Source organism: Hevea brasiliensis, chromosome 14 (genome assembly GCF_030052815.1).
Source record: "Hevea brasiliensis isolate MT/VB/25A 57/8 chromosome 14, ASM3005281v1, whole genome shotgun sequence".
In the NCBI taxonomy this organism is placed as follows: Eukaryota; Viridiplantae; Streptophyta; class Magnoliopsida; order Malpighiales; family Euphorbiaceae; genus Hevea; species Hevea brasiliensis.
Window position 1 is genome coordinate 83,819,048 of NC_079506.1, and position 20,601 is coordinate 83,839,648.

The 20,601-nt window shown below is 30.5% G+C and overlaps 3 protein-coding genes and 2 pseudogenes across 3 annotated transcripts; 2 read left to right on the forward strand and 3 right to left on the reverse strand.

The window, feature by feature from the left end:
- The first annotated feature begins 443 nt into the window (after nt 1-443).
- Nucleotides 444-1,840, forward strand: LOC110650178 (F-box protein CPR1-like; annotated as a pseudogene).
- A 286-nt stretch (nt 1,841-2,126) lies between these two features.
- On the reverse strand, nt 2,127-9,990 carry LOC110650177 (B3 domain-containing transcription factor VRN1-like; annotated as a pseudogene).
- LOC110650176 (F-box protein CPR1-like) lies at nt 4,846-6,467 on the forward strand. Its single transcript, XM_058133584.1, has one exon. It carries the CDS (start codon nt 5,025-5,027, stop codon nt 6,294-6,296), a length of 1,272 nt encoding a protein of 423 aa, XP_057989567.1. The 5' UTR covers nt 4,846-5,024; the 3' UTR covers nt 6,297-6,467.
- A 3,794-nt stretch (nt 9,991-13,784) lies between the features above and the next one.
- LOC110650175 (B3 domain-containing protein REM19-like) lies at nt 13,785-15,002 on the reverse strand. Its single transcript, XM_058134665.1, has 5 exons — nt 14,898-15,002; nt 14,644-14,730; nt 14,252-14,483; nt 13,992-14,152; nt 13,785-13,877 (listed from the first exon to the last, which is right to left on the reverse strand). The coding sequence occupies exons 1-5, from the start codon at nt 15,000-15,002 to the stop codon at nt 13,785-13,787; spliced, it is 678 nt and encodes a 225-aa protein (XP_057990648.1).
- A 3,874-nt stretch (nt 15,003-18,876) lies between these two features.
- Nucleotides 18,877-19,864, reverse strand: LOC110651671 (uncharacterized). The gene is made up of 4 exons (XM_058134666.1): nt 19,745-19,864; nt 19,512-19,600; nt 19,322-19,467; nt 18,877-19,218 (listed from the first exon to the last, which is right to left on the reverse strand). The coding sequence occupies exons 1-4, from the start codon at nt 19,862-19,864 to the stop codon at nt 18,998-19,000; spliced, it is 576 nt and encodes a 191-aa protein (XP_057990649.1). The 3' UTR covers nt 18,877-18,997.
- Between the last annotated feature and the right edge of the window lie 737 nt (nt 19,865-20,601).

The following is a 20,601-nucleotide window of genomic DNA, read 5'->3' on the forward strand; positions in this document are numbered from 1 at the left end:
TGAACTAATTTTATAGCTATATGTTTTATATTTTAATATATTTATTTTTTAACACATATTTAATATTTTATAAATATTAAAAAGAAAATTATACCTTTATAAAAATTTTCAAGTATTATATTACTTAATATTTTTATATAAAATTTAAAAATATTATTAAAATTTATTAAATATAATTTAATAAATTTTAAAATTTTATTTTAAATAATTAAAATTTAATTAATTATATTTTTTATATTAATAAGTATTATATTTAATTAATTTAATTAATTTATATATTTAATTAATTTTTAATAACTGATTAAACTATTTACCTACTGATCGAATCACTGACTTACTAATGGAACCACCAACCCATTCACTGATTCCTTCGCTTGGTCAGGGCGGGCTTAATAACACTTATATACGGTGTCTTAAGTTGAGAAACCTTAAATCCAATTCCAAAAACAATCGCTTATTTTTCTTCCACTGTTATTTCTCTGATCTTCCCTTTACATTCCAGCATTATTTCTCTGATGAAATTCGATTATGATCTTTTCCCCGAAATTCTATGCCGTCTACCGATTGAGACTCTCCTACGCTTCAGATGCTTGTCAAAAACATGTTGTTCCTGTATTGACAGCCCAGATTTCATTTACCTCCATCTTAATCGATCCATCAAAACAATTACCAATCGTAGCCTCATTATTGATGAAAATCTTCGCTGTGGACTTAGACTCATCAGATAGATACCCTGTGGAGCTCCATCGCCCCCATAAAACTTTCGTGGATACTGTTGAAAGTGTTTATGATTCCATTACTAAGGAGCGGATTGTTAGGCCTCGCAAGTTTTACTCAGATGTATTTGGCTCCTGTAATGGCTTGCTTGCTATGTACAATGCTAATGGCATAAGCTTGTGGAATCAATCAACGAAGAAGCACCAAATTGTACCTAAATTTTGGAATCATGATGAGTACGATGGTTGTGATAAAATCTTGGTTGGATTTGGCCATGATTCGATTAACAATGACTACAAGGTGATCATGATGTTTTAACGTAACAGTATGTCTCTACCATACATCAAAAACCATAAGATCAGAGTTATGGTTTACAGTTTGAAAGGTAATTCTTCAAAAAGGATTGAAGACCTAAATGAATATTATCTTCCTTTTTGCAAAGGCGATCCCGGTGTTGCTGTCAATGGGTCACTGCACTGGGTGGTTAGTAGCCAGGAAAAAAGGTTTGATGACATGATACTTGCATTTGATCTTGGGAATGAGAAATTCTGCGAGCTGCCAAAACCTCATATAAAGAAACGATATCGCTTTTTTGTGGCGGAACTTGGAGGAAGCCTCGCTATTAGCTGTTCGTGCATGGGCACAGCTGCAGTTGAGGTATGGGTTATGAAAGAATACGGAATAACTGAATCTTGGACTAAATTGTTTCGGGTCTACCATAAGCAGCTTGGAATTTCTGATCTTGCCGCAAGCGATCTGAAACCTTTATGTTATTCAAAAACTGGCGATGAAGTCTTAGTGGTTGATCGGTTTGGTATATGCTGTCTTATATGATTTAGAGCAGAAAAGTGCCAAGAGAGTTACAATTTTTAGATCTCCTCCAGAGCCTGAGAATGAGATTCCTGTAAAAATCTCAGCAAATATTTGTGTAAGAAGCCTTGTTCCAGTCAATTTTAATTCTGGGAATGCTGGGTCCTCTTCAGAGCTTCAAAGCAAGAAGCGCAAGAGAACATCAACTTGAGAGAAAAGAAAGGTGAAACTTCAACTCTTCAGCAACTTTTATGGATTATGGATTTGTGATTTTAGTCTTAGCAAGATTATATATCTATATAATATTCTTGAACAGGTCAAGCGTTTGCAGACATTTATTTCCTTTATGGTTTGTTTTGCAATAAAAATTCTTAAGTAATTTTACCTGACATTACATAAAAGGTATCACTCACCTAAATTGACATTATTAAAATATGAAGGTTATAGAAATTTTGAATTTTTTGCTCCAGTAAGAAAATGAATTGAATCATCCTTGCAGTCATTAATCATATGTGATCAGCGTCAAATCCAAGCTTTAGAGGAATTTCAAAGGTACGCTGCCATGCCATGAGCACTTGAGAAAAGCATGCTTAATTGACTACAGAAGAGTTCAGAAAGCACAACTACCTACAGAGTTTCTAGCTTACTGCCACTAAACCTTCCAATAGAAGAGTAAAATAAGTCTAATTTCACAATACAAAAACACTATCCTGAACCTTTCCAATATATATAGCAATGGGAACAACAAGTTACTTGACATTTCTGAAAATGGTGACATTTACCTGCCAAGTCTGACTGTTCTTTCCGTGAATTTTTCCTTACAAAAGCACTCCATCCAGAAGTAAAATTACCTTTGCCAATCTGTGGATATAAATTCAGCTTCACAAGCCAACATCAATTTTCAACCTGCAACTTTCTCTGTGCTTTGCTTGATGTTGCTGATAAATTTCTGTGTTACATGCTGCACAGAAGTAGAATTTTGAATACTGTAATGATAAGGGCAAAACAAAAATTGATTTTCATCTATACACCCTACCATGTTGTGATTCTCCATGTGGCCGGGTGAAATAACCGCTTTCAAAAATGGATGCACTGAGGTGAAACTTTTGGCACCTTCAATAGCTCCAGGGAATTACTTTCTTCATCTTTCAGTTTCTGCTTGTTACCTGCAAGATAGTAGAAAGCAGAGTAAGTTTGCTGTCACAGATTGAATGTGGAACTGAATGAAGAATAGCAACTTTGTTGTGTCAAAAAATGGTAACTTTAAATGTAGCTTTAGATCCCTTAATCATAATCAGTTCAAAGGCACAAACATCACCAACTTCCATGTGATTATCTTTTGCAAAGACCCTCCAACCATGAGTAATTTTTGGCAATGTTTTTCCATTGTTTTCACCTGCACCGTCTGTTTGCAACCTCTAACATTACATTCCCTGTGCCTTGCTTCGTACATTCTGCCATAAACTTCATAGGCACATACTGGACAAGGAGTAAATTTATATATATTTCTATACCATCAAGCTCCACTTTTATCTTGATTCTCAAGAAATGATAGGAAACAGTTTTTTTTTTTTTTTTAATTATTTTCATGTTTTATATAATTTTAAAAATAATATATTTTTTTAAAAAAATTAAGAAAATGAAAGTGGTTAGATATGAATAAGAGATATGACTGAACACTTTGTCTTTAAACTACTGTATAAATAGCTAATCACTAATAATTAATATCTAAACTGCTAATGATTAATAGAATCACTAATAATTACTACAACAGCTAATTACTATTAGATCAACTAATATTGCGGAATAAATCCGAAGAGGATGATTATTGGAGTGGGTAAAGAGAGCAATGGTCTTAATGACTTGGTGATGAAACCTTTCTGCAACTCATTTAAAATTTTTTTGATCTTTGGCATTGGCTGTAGGCCATGCTTCACTATCCATTGTAAGCTGTTTGTAAATAGACTCTCCTTTTTATCCAAAAAAATTAAGTGTTGCAACTGTAATCTGCAAGGCAGCCATAAATATTTCTTTTAAAATTATGTAGGGTTGTGTTTGTCTTGATATAATTGTCCAACACGCATATATACTCGACGTTGTGAAGGAACCGAAGAAAAAAGTTATATTCAAAGCTACCTCATGAAGTGAGTGCAGTTAATGGTGTCTGCTCTGCTGTTTTGATAACGACAATGTTGCCACATGCTAATGCTGGTCCGACCTTCCAAGCAAACATGAGAATATAATCTGATCTGCAACACCAGTTGGTTCATGCTGCCCATCAGCTGGAACTACAAGACCATGAATCTTATCTACCCAACCTAAGAAATATTCAGAAGAAAACAATCTTAAGTATTCCATACAATAGGAACGTTTTTGTGAAGCATAATTGATAAGGCTTCTTTGCTCAACTGCGTTTTCGAAGAGCAATTGTTGAATGTAAACAAGTAAGAAACCCAATTCAAGAAGAATTTTTTAATCTTATAACGTATAGAAAGAAAGATGGATTGAAGCCTGTAATCTTTTTTCCACGCCAGGCCAGGTTCTCTTGTAATTAAATCAATAATGTTTGAATAAAAAAAAATACAGTAATTTTAGAGTTGAACATATTTGAAGGTTTAGCCGCGGATATGTTGTGATTAAAAATTATTAGCGACGAAATAATATTGATAAAATTCTCCTCCTTTCCCCTTTTATATATATTAGTATTTTTAGAACTTGCGTTGCACGCTGTTCGTACTTATTATACATACTCATAATTTAATTTTTTTTATTCATTATTTTCATTAATTTTAAAATTTATTTAAATTTTAAATTTTTATTTTTTAGAGTTCATATAAAAAAAATTCTTAATCTTATTTACATTTAACTTCAACTAAATATAAAATTTTTGTACAAAGTAATTAATTAAAATAAAAAACTAATAAGTAAAAAATAAAAATATTATTAATCTATTTATTATTTATAAAAATATAAAAATATATATATTTATAGTAATAAATAAATAATTCGTCATCAATAGTACATATTAAAAATAATAAATTAAAGCTAATAATATAAATTTGTCGCTAATAGTATCTAGAGACAATATATGTATTGCTAATAATTTTGGCCTTCAATGTCTTCTAAATATTTTGTTGTTAATCTTTCAATGACAGAATATTTGTCGCTAATTCTTTTATAATGTTAATTCTATAATATTGTGTATTATTTTTTTTAAATATTTAATAATTTTATTTATATATTATAATAATTAATATAAATTAAAATTTTAATATTAATTATTTAAAATAAGATATCTAAAAATTATAAAATATTTTCGATATACATACAAATAATACGCAAGAATCTCTTGAGATTATCCTACTTTGTTCACAACTCTAGTCAATATATGGCGTCTGGAGTTGAGAAACCCTAGCTCCAATTCCAAAACATTCACTTATTTTTGTTCCACTGTTATTTCTCTGATCTTCCCTTTACATTCCAGCATTGTTTCTCCGATGAAATTCGATTATGATATTTTTATCGAAATTCTATGCCGTCTACCGATTGAGACTCTCCTACGCTTCAGATGCTTATCAAAAAGATGTTGTTCCTTTATTGACAGCCCAGATTTCATCAACCTCCATCTTAATCGATCCATCAAAACAAGCACCAATCGTAGCCTCATTATTGATGAAATTAAGCCAGAGGGTTCGATCTTCGCTGTGGACTTAGACTCATCGGATAGATGCCCTGTGGAGCTCCATCGCCCCCATAAGCCTTTCGCGGCTAGGACTGTTTATGATTATATTACTGTGGCTACTGCTGAGAATGTTTATTATGATATTATTGCTAAGGAGAGGATTGTTAGGCCTCGTAAGTTTTCCTCAGATGTATTTGGCTCCTGCAATGGCTTGCTTGCTATGTACAATGGTAATGGCATGAGCTTGTGGAATCCATCAACGAAGAAGCACCAAATTTTACCAAAATTTTGGAGTCATGATGAGTGCAATGTTTATGATAGAATCACGGTTGGATTTGGCTATGATTCGATTAACAATGACTACAAGGTGATCATGATGTTTCAACATAAAGGTATGTCTCTACACTTCATCAAAAATCCTAAGATCAGAGTTATGGTTTACAGTTTGAAAGGTAATTCCTCAACAAGAATTAAAGACCTAAATGATTATTTTCTTCCTTACAACGGCTACTCTGTTCCTGTTAGTGGGTCACTGCACTGGGTGGTTAGTAACCAAGAAAAAAGGGTCGATAACGTGATACTTGCATTTGATCTTGGGAATGAGAAGTTCTGCGAGCTGCCAAAACCTCATTCTAACGGATATGAAGTATATTGCTTACGTGTGGCGGAACTTAGAGGAAGCCTCGCTATAAGCTGTTCGTGCATGGGCACCGCTGTTGAGGTATGGGTTATGAAAGAATACGGAATAACGGAATCTTGGACTAAGTTGTTTCGGATCTACTATGAGCAGCTTGGAATTTCTGATCTTTCTACAAGCTATCTGAAACCTTTATGTTATTCAAAAACTGGCGATGAAGTCTTATTGGATGATCAGTATGGTGTATACTCTGTCTTATATGATTTAGAGCAGAAAAGTGCTAAAAGAGTTACAATTTTTAGATCTCCTCCAGAGCCTGAGAGTGAGATTCCCGTAAAAATCTCAGCAAATATTTGTGTGAGAAGCCTTGTTCCAGTCAATTTTAATTCTGGGATTGGTGGGTCTTCTTCAGAGCTTCAAAGCAAGAAGCGCAAGGGAAAATCAACATGACAGAAAAGAAAGGTGAAACTTCAACTCTTCAGCAACTTTTATGGATTGTGGATTTGTGATTTTAGTCTTAGCAGGATTATATATCTATATAATATTTCTTGAACAGTTCAAGCATTTGCAGACATTTATTTACTTTATGGTTTGATTTGCAATAAAAATAGCAATTATGTTTTTCTTGGGCGTGGTAGCTGTTATAATTAATCTTGTTTTGCTCTGCATATCATATATGTTCTTCTTTACATGGATTAAGTATAATCTTAGAAGATATATTGGAAAAAAGATATCACTTTAACCTAAATTGAAATTATTAAAATATGAAATTGTTACAAAAATTTTGTACTTTTTATACCAATAAGAAAATGAATTAAACCAAACTTTTACAGGAATTTCAAAGGCACACTGCCATGAACACTTGAGTAAAGCATGCTTAATTAACTACAAAAGAGTTCCAAAATAGGATAATTGTCATGCCGTCAATTATCACAAGTACTTACTAAGTTTCTAGCTTACCACTAAATTTTCCATGAAGAGTTCACAATACAAACACTCTTCTGAACCTTTCCAACATATATGGCAATGGGAACACCAAGTTACTTGACATTTCTGAAAATGGTGACTTTTACCTGCAAAATCTTGCTGTTAATCAGCTCAAAGATGCAAGCATCTCCCACTTTCGCTGAATTTTACCCTACAAAAGCACTCCATACAGAAGTAAATATGCCTTTGCCAAGCTGTAGATATAAATTCAGCTTTACAAGCCACCATCTATTTTCAACCTGCAACTTTACTTTCTCTGTGCTTTGCTTGATGTTGCTGATAAAACTTCTGTGGTACATGCTGCACAGAAGTAGAATTTTGAGTATTGTAATGGTAAGGGCAAAATAAAAATGATCGATCTCATCTATGACCCTACCATGTTGTAATTCTCCATATGGCTGGGTGAAATAACCACTTTGAAAAATGGATGCTCCGAGTTGAAACTTTTGGCAGCTTCAACAGCTCGAGGAGAATTACTTTCTTCGTCTTTCAATTTCTACTTGTTACCTACACGATAGTAGAAAGCAGAGTAAGTTTCTGCAGTCACAGATAGAATGTGGCACTGAATGAAGAATTGCACATTTATTGTGTCAAAAAATGGTAACTTGAAGTGTAGCATTAGATCTCTTAATCATTATCAGTTCAAAGGAAAAACATCCCCAACTTCCAAGTAATTGTCTTTTGCAAAGACCTTCCAACCCTGAGTAATTTTTGCCATTGTTTGTCCATTGTTTGCTCCATTATGTAGGCAGAATTTAACAGGCCAAGTTCTCCCATGCAAACCATTCAGTGTGGCATCACTGCTATGCTTCATGGGGAAATATTTCATGGCAAAGGTTGCTGGTATTCTCTGCAAAAGCATTTAAACATAAAGAGGGACAAAAAGAAAGAAGAAGAAAAAAAATAAAAAAATGACTTTTTTTAATGATACATATTTTAGAGTTTCAAATTTCAATTGAATTAAAGCTCACCATTTTTTCCCCTGGATGAACATATGATGGCTGCATTGCAATCAGGAAAAATGGATTTTATAGATTTGAAGTTAGTGCTAGCTTTACGAAGAGCTTCAATTTTTTCCTTAGCTCTCAATGGTTTTGTCCTTAGGATAATCCTATCTAGGGGTGGCCACGGTCTGGTTTTGAACCGGAACTGAATCGGAATCGGTTCAGTCAAAACCGGACCCAAACCGGTCAAAATCGGAACCGGCTTCGAACCGGACCAAAATCCTCCTTTTGCGGTTTGGTTCAAGTTCATATTTTTTAAGAACCGTGAACTGGCGGTTCCGAACCAGATTGAACCTACGATTTTAAACCGGATTAAGCCGGCGATTAAAGTATAAAAAAATTCATTAAATATGTTACCTCACTCCTAATTCATTTATATATATCATTAATTCTCTACACAATTATTCTCTGCATTTTTTTCAATTTTTAATATTTTTTCAATTTTTCTCAAATTCTTTAAATAATTATTTTCTACACTCATTTTAATTTTCAATACTCTCTCAATTTTCCTACTTTATTATTTTATACACTTCCTGAAATTTTCAATACTATCTCAATTACTTTGTTATTACTTTAAATCCTCAATAAAATTTCCAATACCCTCTATTTTAATTTTTTTTCTCTTTTATACTTTTTAGTTATCAATTATTATATAATTTTTTAAAAAAGACAAGTAATAGAATTAGAAATTTTTATTCCTCTAAATCCTAAAGGGATATTTAGACAAAATTAAGTTCATACACTTTTTGCTAATTTTTTTAAAAAAAATTAATTTCATCTCTAATTTTTTAATTAGGTTTAAGTCTTTATTTATTAAATTTTTCTTAAAGATAAATTAATTTTTTTCTTTTTTTCTTATTTTATTTTGATTGAAAGATTTCTAAGAAAAATTAAAATATTTTTATAAATATAACTTAAATTTTGAGTCAATAAAATTTCTCTAATTTTTTTTTTTTGTCTAAACTACCCTTAAACCATTCCTAAACCACTTCCAAACCGTCCTCCAAACTGTCTTGAATCATTCTTTTTCGAATCGCCCTTCAAACCGTTTTAAACCGGGGCTCAAACCGGAACCGGCGGTTTAAGAACAGTCTTCCAAACCCTCTCCTGACGGTTTGGTTCAGGTTCATAATTTCATTGAACTTAAACCGGCGGTTCCTGAACCGTGGCCACCCCTAATCCTATCTGATGTTTGTTTCTGATCAGATATTCCTCAGACTCTCTTTCTTGCAAATTCAACTTACTCAACATTAATTACAAGCAAAAAAAAAAAAAAAAAAAGTTTGAGCTATTTAAAATCCTCCCAGAAACAAAGTCTTCTGTGTAACAGGAAATTACCTTCATCTCGTCTTCCAGGACAATGCACAGCTGTGTTCCCCGTGGGATTCTCAACCTTCATCATCTTCTGAGGCGAGGGGGATGAAAATGTTGATTTCTCTTTTCTTTTTCGACACGGCATGAAGTCATCCGAAATTTCAACAGATGCATCATTTTCAGTTTCTTGAATAATCTTTGGCTCTTGGATTTCTTCCAGGAGATTATTAGGTTCCTTTGTCATCTCCATTAGTGACACTGATGGAATAATATGTCTCGGATGCAGTCTTGTTAAATATGATTACATTGAAATGGCAATTTCTCTCACTTTATTCAAAAACTAAGAAGGATCCATATGCTAGGGAGTAATACTCTAGAAATTCTTGCCTACCATTTTGTAACCAAACCTCACCATCACATTTGGTGAGCTCCACTTTCCATAATCTACCACTAGGCACTTGAAGGAGTGCTGGACTTGACATATCTTTTCCATACTTTCTTACAAACCTCCTTGGATACCCTGGCAAAAACTTTTAAAACAAGTGAACAGGAAAAAAAAATGCCAATCCTATCCAAGATATTATAGACATAAAAAATGGAGAAACAAAATAAATAAAACCCTGCAGGAAGTTTCTATCAAAGAGGAAATTGAATCTGCTACTTAATTAGTGGAAAGGAATACCACAAATACAGAACCATGCTTTGCATGTAACAGTAACACAAGAAAGATTAAGAGAGACCCTTACAAGCTTCCTATCATGAATGGTTTCATCAAGAATTATTTTGAAAAAATGGGGCCTCTCGGATTCGAACATGTCTCTTTTGGAAGAAGAAGCCATTTTTTGAAGTTGGTTTTCTCTTCTTCTTCTTGTTCTTCTTGGTGGTTGGCTTTTCTAGTGGAAAATTTAAAGTTGTCCAACCGGCTTTAAATCAGGCTTAACCCAGTAACAATTATAGTGGTTGAGATTCCTTATTTATTATTTGATTATCTCCATAGCCACAGCTTTGGTATTTATTTTCTTCTGCACCCAATTTATCGAAGTTTGTTTGAAACCAATCTGCCTTTGCACGTTCATTTCTTCTCTGTACACCTACTTTCAGCTGCTGTTTTCTCTCCCTACAAATAGATAACAATTCTTCTTCTTCTTTTTTTTCTTTTAGAGATTAAATTTGTTTATCTTTCATTTGACCTCTAATTTTACTTTTGACTAACATAAAATTAGAGTTAAATTGGATGGAAGGATGAGGTGATTAATAGAATTAAACATTTGAATTAACTAATTGACTTTTGAAAATAGAAGGATTAACGCGTTAATTTTGACAAACCTTAACAATTAAATAATTATTTACCCTATTTTTAAATAATAAGGAAGATGAAAGTAGGTGGAAGAATAATTATATATTTACCCTGTTTTTAAATCATTATTTATCTTGTTTTAAATCATACATTTTGCGTCTTGAATTCTAAGACTGAGTATTTAGTTCAAATCGAATAAAATCGAATCAAACCATCAAAATTAAATTACTATATTTTAGAAATTGAATCCAATCAAAATGTAAAAAAAATCGAATCAAATAGCTCTAATTCGATTTGGTTCGATTCAAATCAATTGGTTTTTGGGCTTTGATGAATTTTTTTATTTATACTTAATTTTCAAGTTATTTGTCTAATTTTGACCTTAATTTGAACCTAATAACCATCAATAAATGAAATTAAACAATTTATACCTGAAAATATAAATAAAATATATAAATTCTCCATAAAAATAAAGTAATATAAAAATTAGTAAAACAATTCGATTTAGTTCAGTTTAATTGATTTTTTCTCTTCAAAATCGAACCGAACCAATATAACTGAAATTTCTAAAATTTAAAACCCAACTGAATTATTTTAAAAATTGAACTAAATTATCGAATTAAGACTATTTGATTTAATTTATTTAATTTAAACTAAATAGTATTCACTCCTAATTCACAATACACCAATTTAGGCAAGAAAAATCTGTCATTATATTGATTAGGCTGTCTTAACGACTCATACTTCAAATATTTTTCCTCTGTTTGCTGCTAATTTGGCAGTGACTTTGTTCTCTCACTAACTCTTCTTTTTTGTCTTTAACTTTCCGTTATAAAAAAGAGTTTGACCTGCTACCACTTGGTAATAAATTGAATATGCATGTATTCAAATATATGTATATATGGGATAGATTAAAAAAAAAAAAAAGAATATTTTACTTACTATGGTGATAATTAATGGTTAGAGATGTCAATGGATTACTGTGACCCTTCTTTATAAGTTTGAGTTTTTGGGTCAAATAATTTTTTCAGTGGAAAATTTTTATTTAAATTTAATTTATCATGAATTCAAAATATAAAAATGTATAAAATTCATATATTTAATAAGAAGATCAGAGTGATAAATCAAATCCAAACAAGAAAAATTCTTTCTTGACTTGATATATATTAGAGCTTCTCATATTAAAACATTGAGTTTCAAGCATGAACGCTTCAACTTATTAATTAAATATTTTAATATAAAATATGAGTTTATATTTATTCAAGCTTTAAATTTAATGAGTATTCACATGTGAAGGTATGTTTGAAATATAAAATTTTTTTTGAAAACCTACGAATTTGAACTTTTAGATTGAATAGCTTCTTAGACAATAACAACAAATAAATTAGTAATTTTATACTAATAATTTGATTAAATTATTTACTATGGAAAGGATGTAAGAAAAGTTAATTGAGAATACTTAAAATAGCTGTCTAATATTTGATATAATATTAAAATTATTGTGATAAAAGAAATATTTGCCATGCAATTTAATTATTAAATTGAGTTTTGTTTATACATATATATATATATATATATATATATATATATATATATATATATATATATATATTAAAAAATAAAAAGTATTTTTTGAAAACTAACAACAGCCACTAAACTAACAATAACAAATAGCAATTTTTTGAAGTTTCATACATAACCATTTAACAATATAGATAGAAATCTTCAACATTTGTACAAAATTTCATTTCCCTTGGGATTTTTTTTTTTCATTTTCATTTCTCTCCTATAAATTTTTTTTTCTTTTTCTTTGCACTATTTGTGCTCCAAACAAAGGGTTTTAGATTCAATTGAAGTCCAATGGACCGAGTGACAATTAATGAACTATATAACGAGTGGTAGTCAGTTTCCTTCTTATTATAAAAGTGAATTGGAGTAGAGATCTCTCTGCTTCCAACAATGAGGCTACCCTTAATTGTTATATTGAAGTTCAAGAATTAATTTTTAACTTATATATTAATGTATTTTCATTTTTTTTTTCAATATAATATATCACAAAAATAATTAATTTAAATTAAATTAAATCGTTAAATTTATGTAAAAATTTGGTCAATCTGTCAGATAAAAAAGGAAAAGTAACTTATAAAAATTTAGTATAGTGATATGTTAAAGTTCATTCTGATAAATTAAAGTTTAAAATTTTTATTTGAATATTTTAACTTTTATTTTATGCAATTGAGTGCCTTAATAACTGTAATGGGTAGTGTTAATATTGCACAAAAATTCAGATTTGGGTCTTTTTTTTTTTTCCTGACAAACACTATAACCACAGCCAAATTAATTCAAGCGAAAACATAATACAAAATGTCACCGTTACATGTTCAACAGAGACTTCCAAAGGTTGTTCTTCTACCAAGCCATCCAAGAACAAAAGAAGTGAATAGTTCTCAACACCAATCTAACTTAACAAGTTCAACTAACATTTCTGAAAATGGTAACTTTTAGAGGCACAGCTTCACTGTCAATAAGCTCAAAGATGCAAACATCTCCCACTTGAAGATGATTTTCCCTTGCAAATTTACGCCACCCACCTGAGAACATGGCTGAACCATAAGATTGATACCTGACTAATTTGACAGGCCACTGTCTGCTCTCGACTTGTAAAATTACTTGGTTTATGCCTTGCTTTGTACTTTTCGCAACAGCATTTAGCGGTAAATTCTACCAAGGAAAATTTTGCAAGGTTTATAAGAAGCTTACGAGTCTAATGGTATATCAGTTTAATGTCATTTCTATCATGAAAGAAAAGCCATTGCTAGTAGATTTTCACTAGTTCTGAGGCTATTTCACTATGTCAGTGTTGCACAAGACCTTACCACTGAGGATTGCTTCATATAGCTTGGTTGAATGATCTCTTTGAAGAAAGGATTCACTGAGGTAAATTTCTTAGCGGCTTCAATACCTCCAAGAGCCTTTGAATAGGAATTCCCAGGATTAAAATGCCTGTGGATAAGATTTTCTTCAAGTTTCAATTGCTTGTTGTTTCCTTCATGAAACCAACTAAATCAGAGTTAAAAGTTCTGTTTCCTGAAGCACATTCAGCTAAATTCTAATAATAAATTATTAATTGGATACATAAATTATAACTGACCAAGTGATGGGCTGCTATTTGCATCTTTGATATGTTGGAAAATGACTACTTTCAATATAATTTCAATGCGATTAGTCAGTTCAAAGACAAACATCACCAACTTCCAAGTGATTTTCTCGTGCAAATTCTCTCCAGCCATGAGTTATTCTAGCTGATAGTTTATTTCCACTGTATTCCTTGTGCCACTACAGTACAGGCCAAGTTTTCCCATCCACTGTATTGAGGGTGACAGCCCCACTTTTGTTGAAATATTCCCTGGCAACGCTTGATGGTATATTCTACAGAAACAAATTAATAGAAAATGGGAAATGTAAAAAAGATGGAAAGAAATTTTAAAACATGAATATGATTTTAACTGTAGCAAAAGTTTCAAATTTCAATCTAATGCTTACCAAGCTATGAAGAAATAATGGCGGCATTGCAACCATGAAGTAAGGATTTCCAGATTTGAAATTTGTGCTTGCTCTGTGAAGTGCATTAGCTTTCTCCTCAGCTGTCAATGGCCTTCTCCTCGCCACAGCTCCATCCAAGGTTTTCTTCTCATTGGACAGGCCTTGATTGCCCCAAAATCAAGACCTCAGTTAAGTAAAAAGCAAAAAATAAAGAGCACAAGCTCTTCATTATTTGTTAAGCAGAACTTGCATTTGCATACCTTCAAATTTTCCAGTGGGCAACTGTGCGTTTGTGTTTTCTGTGGGATTCTCTACTTTCATCTTCTTATGAGGCTGAGGGAATTGCAATGGTGATTTATCTTTTGTTTTTGGTGATGGAAAGGAGTGGCCCAATATTGAGACATCATTTTCATTCTCCAATCTCTGGCTCTGGGAATTCTTGTTCAACATTAGGCTCCCCGTTATCTCCATTGGTGATGCTGAATGGATAGTCTATCTCCAAGGCACTCTTGTCAATTATGATTACTTTGAACAGACAATTTTGTTCACATTCAAAAATTATGAAGGATCCGAGAGCTAGAGAGTAATGCTCCACAAATTCCTGCCACCCATTTTTTAACCAGATCTCACCATCACATTTCACCAGCTCTACCTTCCATTGTTCACCACTAAGGACCTTCTGGACTGCAGGACTTGACAGATCACTTCCATATCTCCTGACAAACTTTCTTGGAATGCCCTGATACACAAAATCTTCAGAACAAGTCCTATGAGAAAGTAAATAATGCAAAATAAAAATGGTGCAAGAATACTAAAAACAACAAGAAAGAGTACCTGAGTACCTAAAATCCATGCTTTTGACATTATGTTGTAACATCAGGACATAGAGGGAAAAAGAAAACTTACAAGCTTCATACTAGAGATGGTATCATCAAGAATTATCTTGAAAAAATGGGGTTTGGTTGCCTTAAACAAGAAGTGTCCATCTCCTCTCTTGGGCCTGGAATCCATCCCTGAACAGCTCTATTTACCTTGTAGCTTAGGGCACTAGTCGCTTTTTATATAACAAGTAGCTTTCTATGAGCATTACCCGTTCACAACCTGAAGACCCAGTTAAAGACCATTGGTAGTAATAAATACAATATAATGAGCGTTAATATGAAAACATTAGCTGAATGGATATTATTTTGAGTGATGGGGAATATGAGATTCTTTTTGTCTAGACTCGATTCACAATAGACTCGCGTAGGATGTATAGTGGAACCTACCTATTAATTATTGAGATCTCATATATTTATTTCTTGGGTCCATGTAAATCGGGCGTATATCTATATGAATATTATATTAATAACGGTGATAATTATTAAAGATTTAAAATCGTTTTGTGATCTTATTTAATTTATAAATTTAAAATTTTAGATTAGTAAATTTTTGCATGTTATAAAGCTTTTCATATTAAAAATTTAAGAGACTGAATCATGCACTTTTTCGTTTATTAATTAAATATTTTAATATAAGATGTCTGTTTGTTCAGCTTCAAGTGTGAATTATTGGAACTCTTATCCACAAGTGTCAAATTTTGTATTGAATAATTTCTTAGGCAATAACAGCAAAGAAAATAAATAATTTCAGTAAATTTATACTAATAACTTGATTAAGTTATTTACCATGTAAAGGATGTCATAAAAATTATATATATATATATATATATATATATATATATATATATATATATATATATATATATATAATGACTTTTAAATTATTTGATAAAAGAAATATTTGACATTTAATTTAATTATTAAGTTGAGCCTTGTTTATATTTATTTAAAAATAAGAATAATTTAATATTATATAAAAATTAAAAAATAAAATAAATTTTTTAAAAACTAACAACAGCCTTTAAACGAACTGGCAATTTTTTGAAGTTTAATATATAATCATTTTTTAAAAATTTATCATATATAACCATCTAACAATAATTTCTACAAATTGCACATCCCTTCCATTCTAATCCAAAGCTTTCCGTTTGTGTGTGATGCAAGTCTATTTTGCTTTTCTGTTTAACTATTTAAGAAATAATTTTTCACCTATATGTATTTTTATTATTTTTTTTCAATTTTATTGTATAACAGAAATAATTAGTTTAAATAAAATAAAAATTGTTAAATTTATGTAAAAATTGGGTCAATCTGCCAGACAAAAAAATATCCAAATTTCGTAGTTCGAAGTAGAAATTAAAATCAAGTGGAAATTCTTTTGTGTGATAAATTAAAGTTTAAAATTTTTATTTGAATATTTAAACGTTTATTTTGTGCAATTGAGCGGCTTAATAACTATAATTGGTGGTATTATAACTTCAGGAAAATTCAGATTTGGTTTTTTCCCCTACAAACACTACTAGCTTAGCAGTAACAGTTTTTAATATAGTGTTCGATATTTGACCCTAGTTAAAATAATATATTTTTATTTATATTATTAGATAATATAATATTTATATTAGTATTTAAAGATTAAGGATATGATTGATTTAATTATTAAATATAGCTGATAACTGTTAGCTGATAGCTGATGATAGCCGATTTATGTTAAGTATTTGGTAAAATTATATTTAACTGTTGCTGTTGATATATGAAATAATTAATAAGTGTATATATCATATAATTTATCTTATTATTTAAATAAATATGAAATTATAAATTTATTACGATATATTATTTATTTTATTATTAAATTAAATATATAATTATTAAATTAATATATTATATTATTTATTATATTATTAAAATAAATATATAATTATTAATCTATTATATTATATCATTTATTTTATTATTAAAATAAGAAAATAATTAATTTTTTTAAATAATTAAATAAATTATAAATTATAAATAAAATAATAAAGTAATTATTAATGTTAATAGAAAAACTTATAATTAAGTTTAAGATTTTAGATATAAATAAATATTTTATATTTTATGTTATTAATAAAAAATATTTTAACAAAGTTGAAATACGTTAATTAAAATGTTAAAATTATAAATAAAAAAATAGAAGTATTAATAATATTAATTTTCAAGTTAAATAAAAAAAGAATAATATGATCAAAATAAAAAATAAAATCAAATCAACTATCAGCTGATGAGAAACAGTTCTAAAAATAGAGCTGATACAATGATAGATGCCATATCAATTGCCCATCAACTATTAGCTTTATTTTTTTAAGCCAGTCAAACACTTTAATTCACTTATTTTGGTGTCTATCAGCTATTAGTTACACTTAACAGCTGAACCAAATACCCCCTAAGGATAGTTATGAAAAATTACCCTCCTAAATTTGATCCTGTCTGTCAAGCTGTTTTACTAACGGTTAATTACTAGATATTAGTTGTAAATAATTTGTTATTTATATAGTAATTTAAAGCAAAATACAAAAATAATATATATCTTATTGACTCTAATCAAAACCTTAGCATCTAGAAGCTAGTATAAATACTATGCTATGGTATAATATTAACAAAAGAGGTAGTATTTTGAGAGTAAAAATACTACATGCTTCCTTAATAGTTGTTACTGAATAAATCTTTTGAGAAGTTGAGAAAATGGTTTTAACGGCTTATTTTTACATTAACAACTTGTGAAGTAATTAACAGTTACTAAAACAACTGATGCTAATATTACTAGACAAACTATATAACCACAAACACGTTCAAGTCAAAACATAAAATGAAATGTCACTGTTACGCGTTCAACAGAGACTTCAAAAAGTTGTTCATTGCCCAAGTTACTTCTACCAAGTCATCCAAGAACAAGTGAATAGTGCTCAACAACAATCAAACTTATCAACCTGTCTAAGGGGGTGTTTGGTTTACCTGTTGGGTGCAGCTGATAGCTGATAGACACCAAAACAGGTAAACTATAGTGTTTGGCAAGCTCAAAAAAATAGAGCTGATAGCTGATGGGCAACTGATATGATACCCATCAGCTGCAGTTTGTATCAGCTCTATTTTTAGAGCTGTTTCTCATCAGCTGATAGCTGATTTGGTTTTATTTTTTATTTTGATCATATTATCCTTTTTTATTTAACTAGAAAATTAATATTATTAATATTTTTATTTGTTCATTTTAAATTTTAACATTTTAATTAACGTATTTTAATTTTAATAAAATATTTTTTATTAATAACATAAAATATAAAATATTTATTTATATCTAAAAACTTAAAATTAATTATAAATTTTTCTATTAACAATAATAATAATTTTATTATTTTATTTATATTTTTAAAATTATTTAATTATATTAAAAAATAATTATTTTCTTATTTCAATAATATAAATGATATAATATAAAAGATTAATAATTATATATTTATTTAAATAATATAATATATTAATTTAATAATTATATATTTAATATAATGTAATAAATTTATAATTGTATATTTATTTAAATAATAAAATAAATTATATGATATATACCCTTATTAGTCATTTCACATCTCAACAGCAACAACTAAATATAATTTTACCAAACACTTAACATAAAACAGCTATCATCAGCTATCAGTTATCACCATCATTATGAATACTATCACCTAACAAATTTATCAGTTGTATTCAACAGTTAAACCAAACAGGCCCTAAGTAGCATTGAACAAATTCAATTAACGTTTCTGAAAATGGTAACTTTTAGAAGCACAGCTTCACTATTATTAAGCTCAAAGATGCAAACATCTCCCACTTGCAGAAAATTTTCCTTTGCAAATTTAGGCCACCCACCTGATAACGCAGCTGTACCACAAGATTGATACCTGACCAATTTCACAGGCCACCGTCTGCTCTCAACTTGTAAAATTACTTTGTTCATGCCATGCTTTGTACTTTCCACAGCAAGATTTAGCGGTACAGGCTGCACAATGAAAACTGTGCAACATTTATAAAAAGCTTTAAGTCTAGTGGTATATCAGTTTAATGCCATTTCTATCATGCAAGAAAAGCAATTGCTTATAAATTGTTACTAGTTCTGTGCCATTTCGTTATTTCAGTGTTACTCGAGCTTACTACTGAGGTGCGCCTATAGCTGGGACGAATGATCACTTTGAAGAAAGGATTCACTGAGGTAAATTTCTTGGCAGCTTCGATAGCGCCGAGAGCCTTTGCGGAATTCCCTGGATTAAACTCCCTGTGGATAAGACTTTCTTCATGTTTCAATTGCTTGCTGTTTCCTTCATGAAACCAACTAAATCAGAGTAAAAGTTTGTTTCCTGAAGCAAATTGAGCTAAATTGTAACTATAAGTTAATAATTGGATTCATAAATTGTAACTGACCAAGTGATGGGTTGCCATTTCCATCTTTGATGTATTGGAAAATGACTACTTTCAATGTAATTTCAATGCGATTAATCAGTTCAAAAACACAAACATCACCAACTTCCAAGTGATTTCTTTTGCAAATTTTCTCCAGCCATAAGTTAATTTAGCTGATAGTTTATTTCCACTGTATTCCTTATACGAATACCGCACAGACCAAAATTTCCCATCAACTGTATTGAGGGTGACAGCCCCACTTTTTTTGAAATATTCCCTAGCAACGCTTGCTGGTATACTCTACGAAAACAAATAAAAAGAAAATAGGAAATGAATAAAGGCTGGAAAGAAAGTTTAAAAGAATATGATTTTAACAGTAATAAAAGTTTCAAATTTCAATCTAAAGCTTATCAAGCTATAAAGAAATGATGGCTGCATTTCAACCATGAAGTAAGGAGATTTGAGGCTTGGGCTTGCTCTGCGAAGTGCATTAGCTTTCTCCTCAGCTGTCAATGGTTTTCTCCTCGCCACAGCTCCATCCAATGTTCTCTTCTCATTGGACATGCCTTGATTGTCCCCAAATCAAGTCCTCAGTTAAGTAAAAAGCAAAAGAATAAAGATTACAAGCTCTTGCCCTGGGAATTCTTGCTCAAGATTAGGCTCTCCATTATCTCTATTGCTGATACTAAATGGATAGTCTATCTCCAAGGCACTCTTGTCAATTATGATTACGTTGAACTGACAATTTTGTTCATATTAAAAAATTATGAAGGATCCAAGGGCCAGAGAGTAATGCTCTGCAAATTCCTGCCACCCATTTTTTAACCAGATCTCACCATCACATTTCACCTGCTCTACCTTCCATTTTTCACCACTAGGGACCTTCAGGACTGCCGGACTTGACAGATCACTTCCATATCTCCTGACAAACTTTCTTGGAATGCCCTGATACACAAAAACTTCCGAATAAGTGCTATGAGAAAGAAAATAATGCAAAATAAAAATGTTGCAAGAAAACTAAAACAACAAGAAAGAGTACCTCTTGTTAAATTTGGGTTGTCTCTACACCTGTGACGATGAGGATGAGAGAACAGAACAACAACAAATTGACTATAATTTTAACTCAGGAAATTTATCAAACACTTGGTGTGCAGAAGAAATGAGCAGGTAATCAGCCTGATTTTTATTATACTAATCAATACTTAAATACACGAAGTAGGTCAACAAACTCAGAAAAAATAGGACCCATTATCAGCACTAAATCAGGTCAAAAAAATAGACCAGAAATTCAAATGAAATCA

What these genes read in the sequence shown, in the direction of transcription:
- LOC110650175 (XM_058134665.1), bottom strand. Translation starts at nt 15,002, where the DNA reads ATGGATTCCAGGCCCAAGAGAGGAGATGGACACTTCTTGTTTAAGGCA. An exon ending in CCATCTCTAGTATGAAGCTT is followed by an intron (nt 14,731 to 14,897) that starts GTAAGTTTTCTT and finishes TTTGTGTATCAG; the next exon opens with GGCATTCCAAGAAAGTTTGT. An exon ending in GCCCACTGGAAAATTTGAAG is followed by an intron (nt 14,153 to 14,251) that starts GTATGCAAATGC and finishes GGGGCAATCAAG; the next exon opens with GCCTGTCCAATGAGAAGAAA.
- LOC110651671 (XM_058134666.1), bottom strand. Translation starts at nt 19,864, where the DNA reads ATGTCCAATGAGAAGAGAACATTGGATGGAGCTGTGGCGAGGAGAAAA. An exon ending in GGGAAATTTTGGTCTGTGCG is followed by an intron (nt 19,468 to 19,511) that starts GTATTCGTATAA and finishes TATCAGCTAAAT; the next exon opens with TAACTTATGGCTGGAGAAAA. An exon ending in AAATGGCAACCCATCACTTG is followed by an intron (nt 19,219 to 19,321) that starts GTCAGTTACAAT and finishes GGTTTCATGAAG; the next exon opens with GAAACAGCAAGCAATTGAAA.
- LOC110650176 (XM_058133584.1), top strand. Translation starts at nt 5,025, where the DNA reads ATGAAATTCGATTATGATATTTTTATCGAAATTCTATGCCGTCTACCG.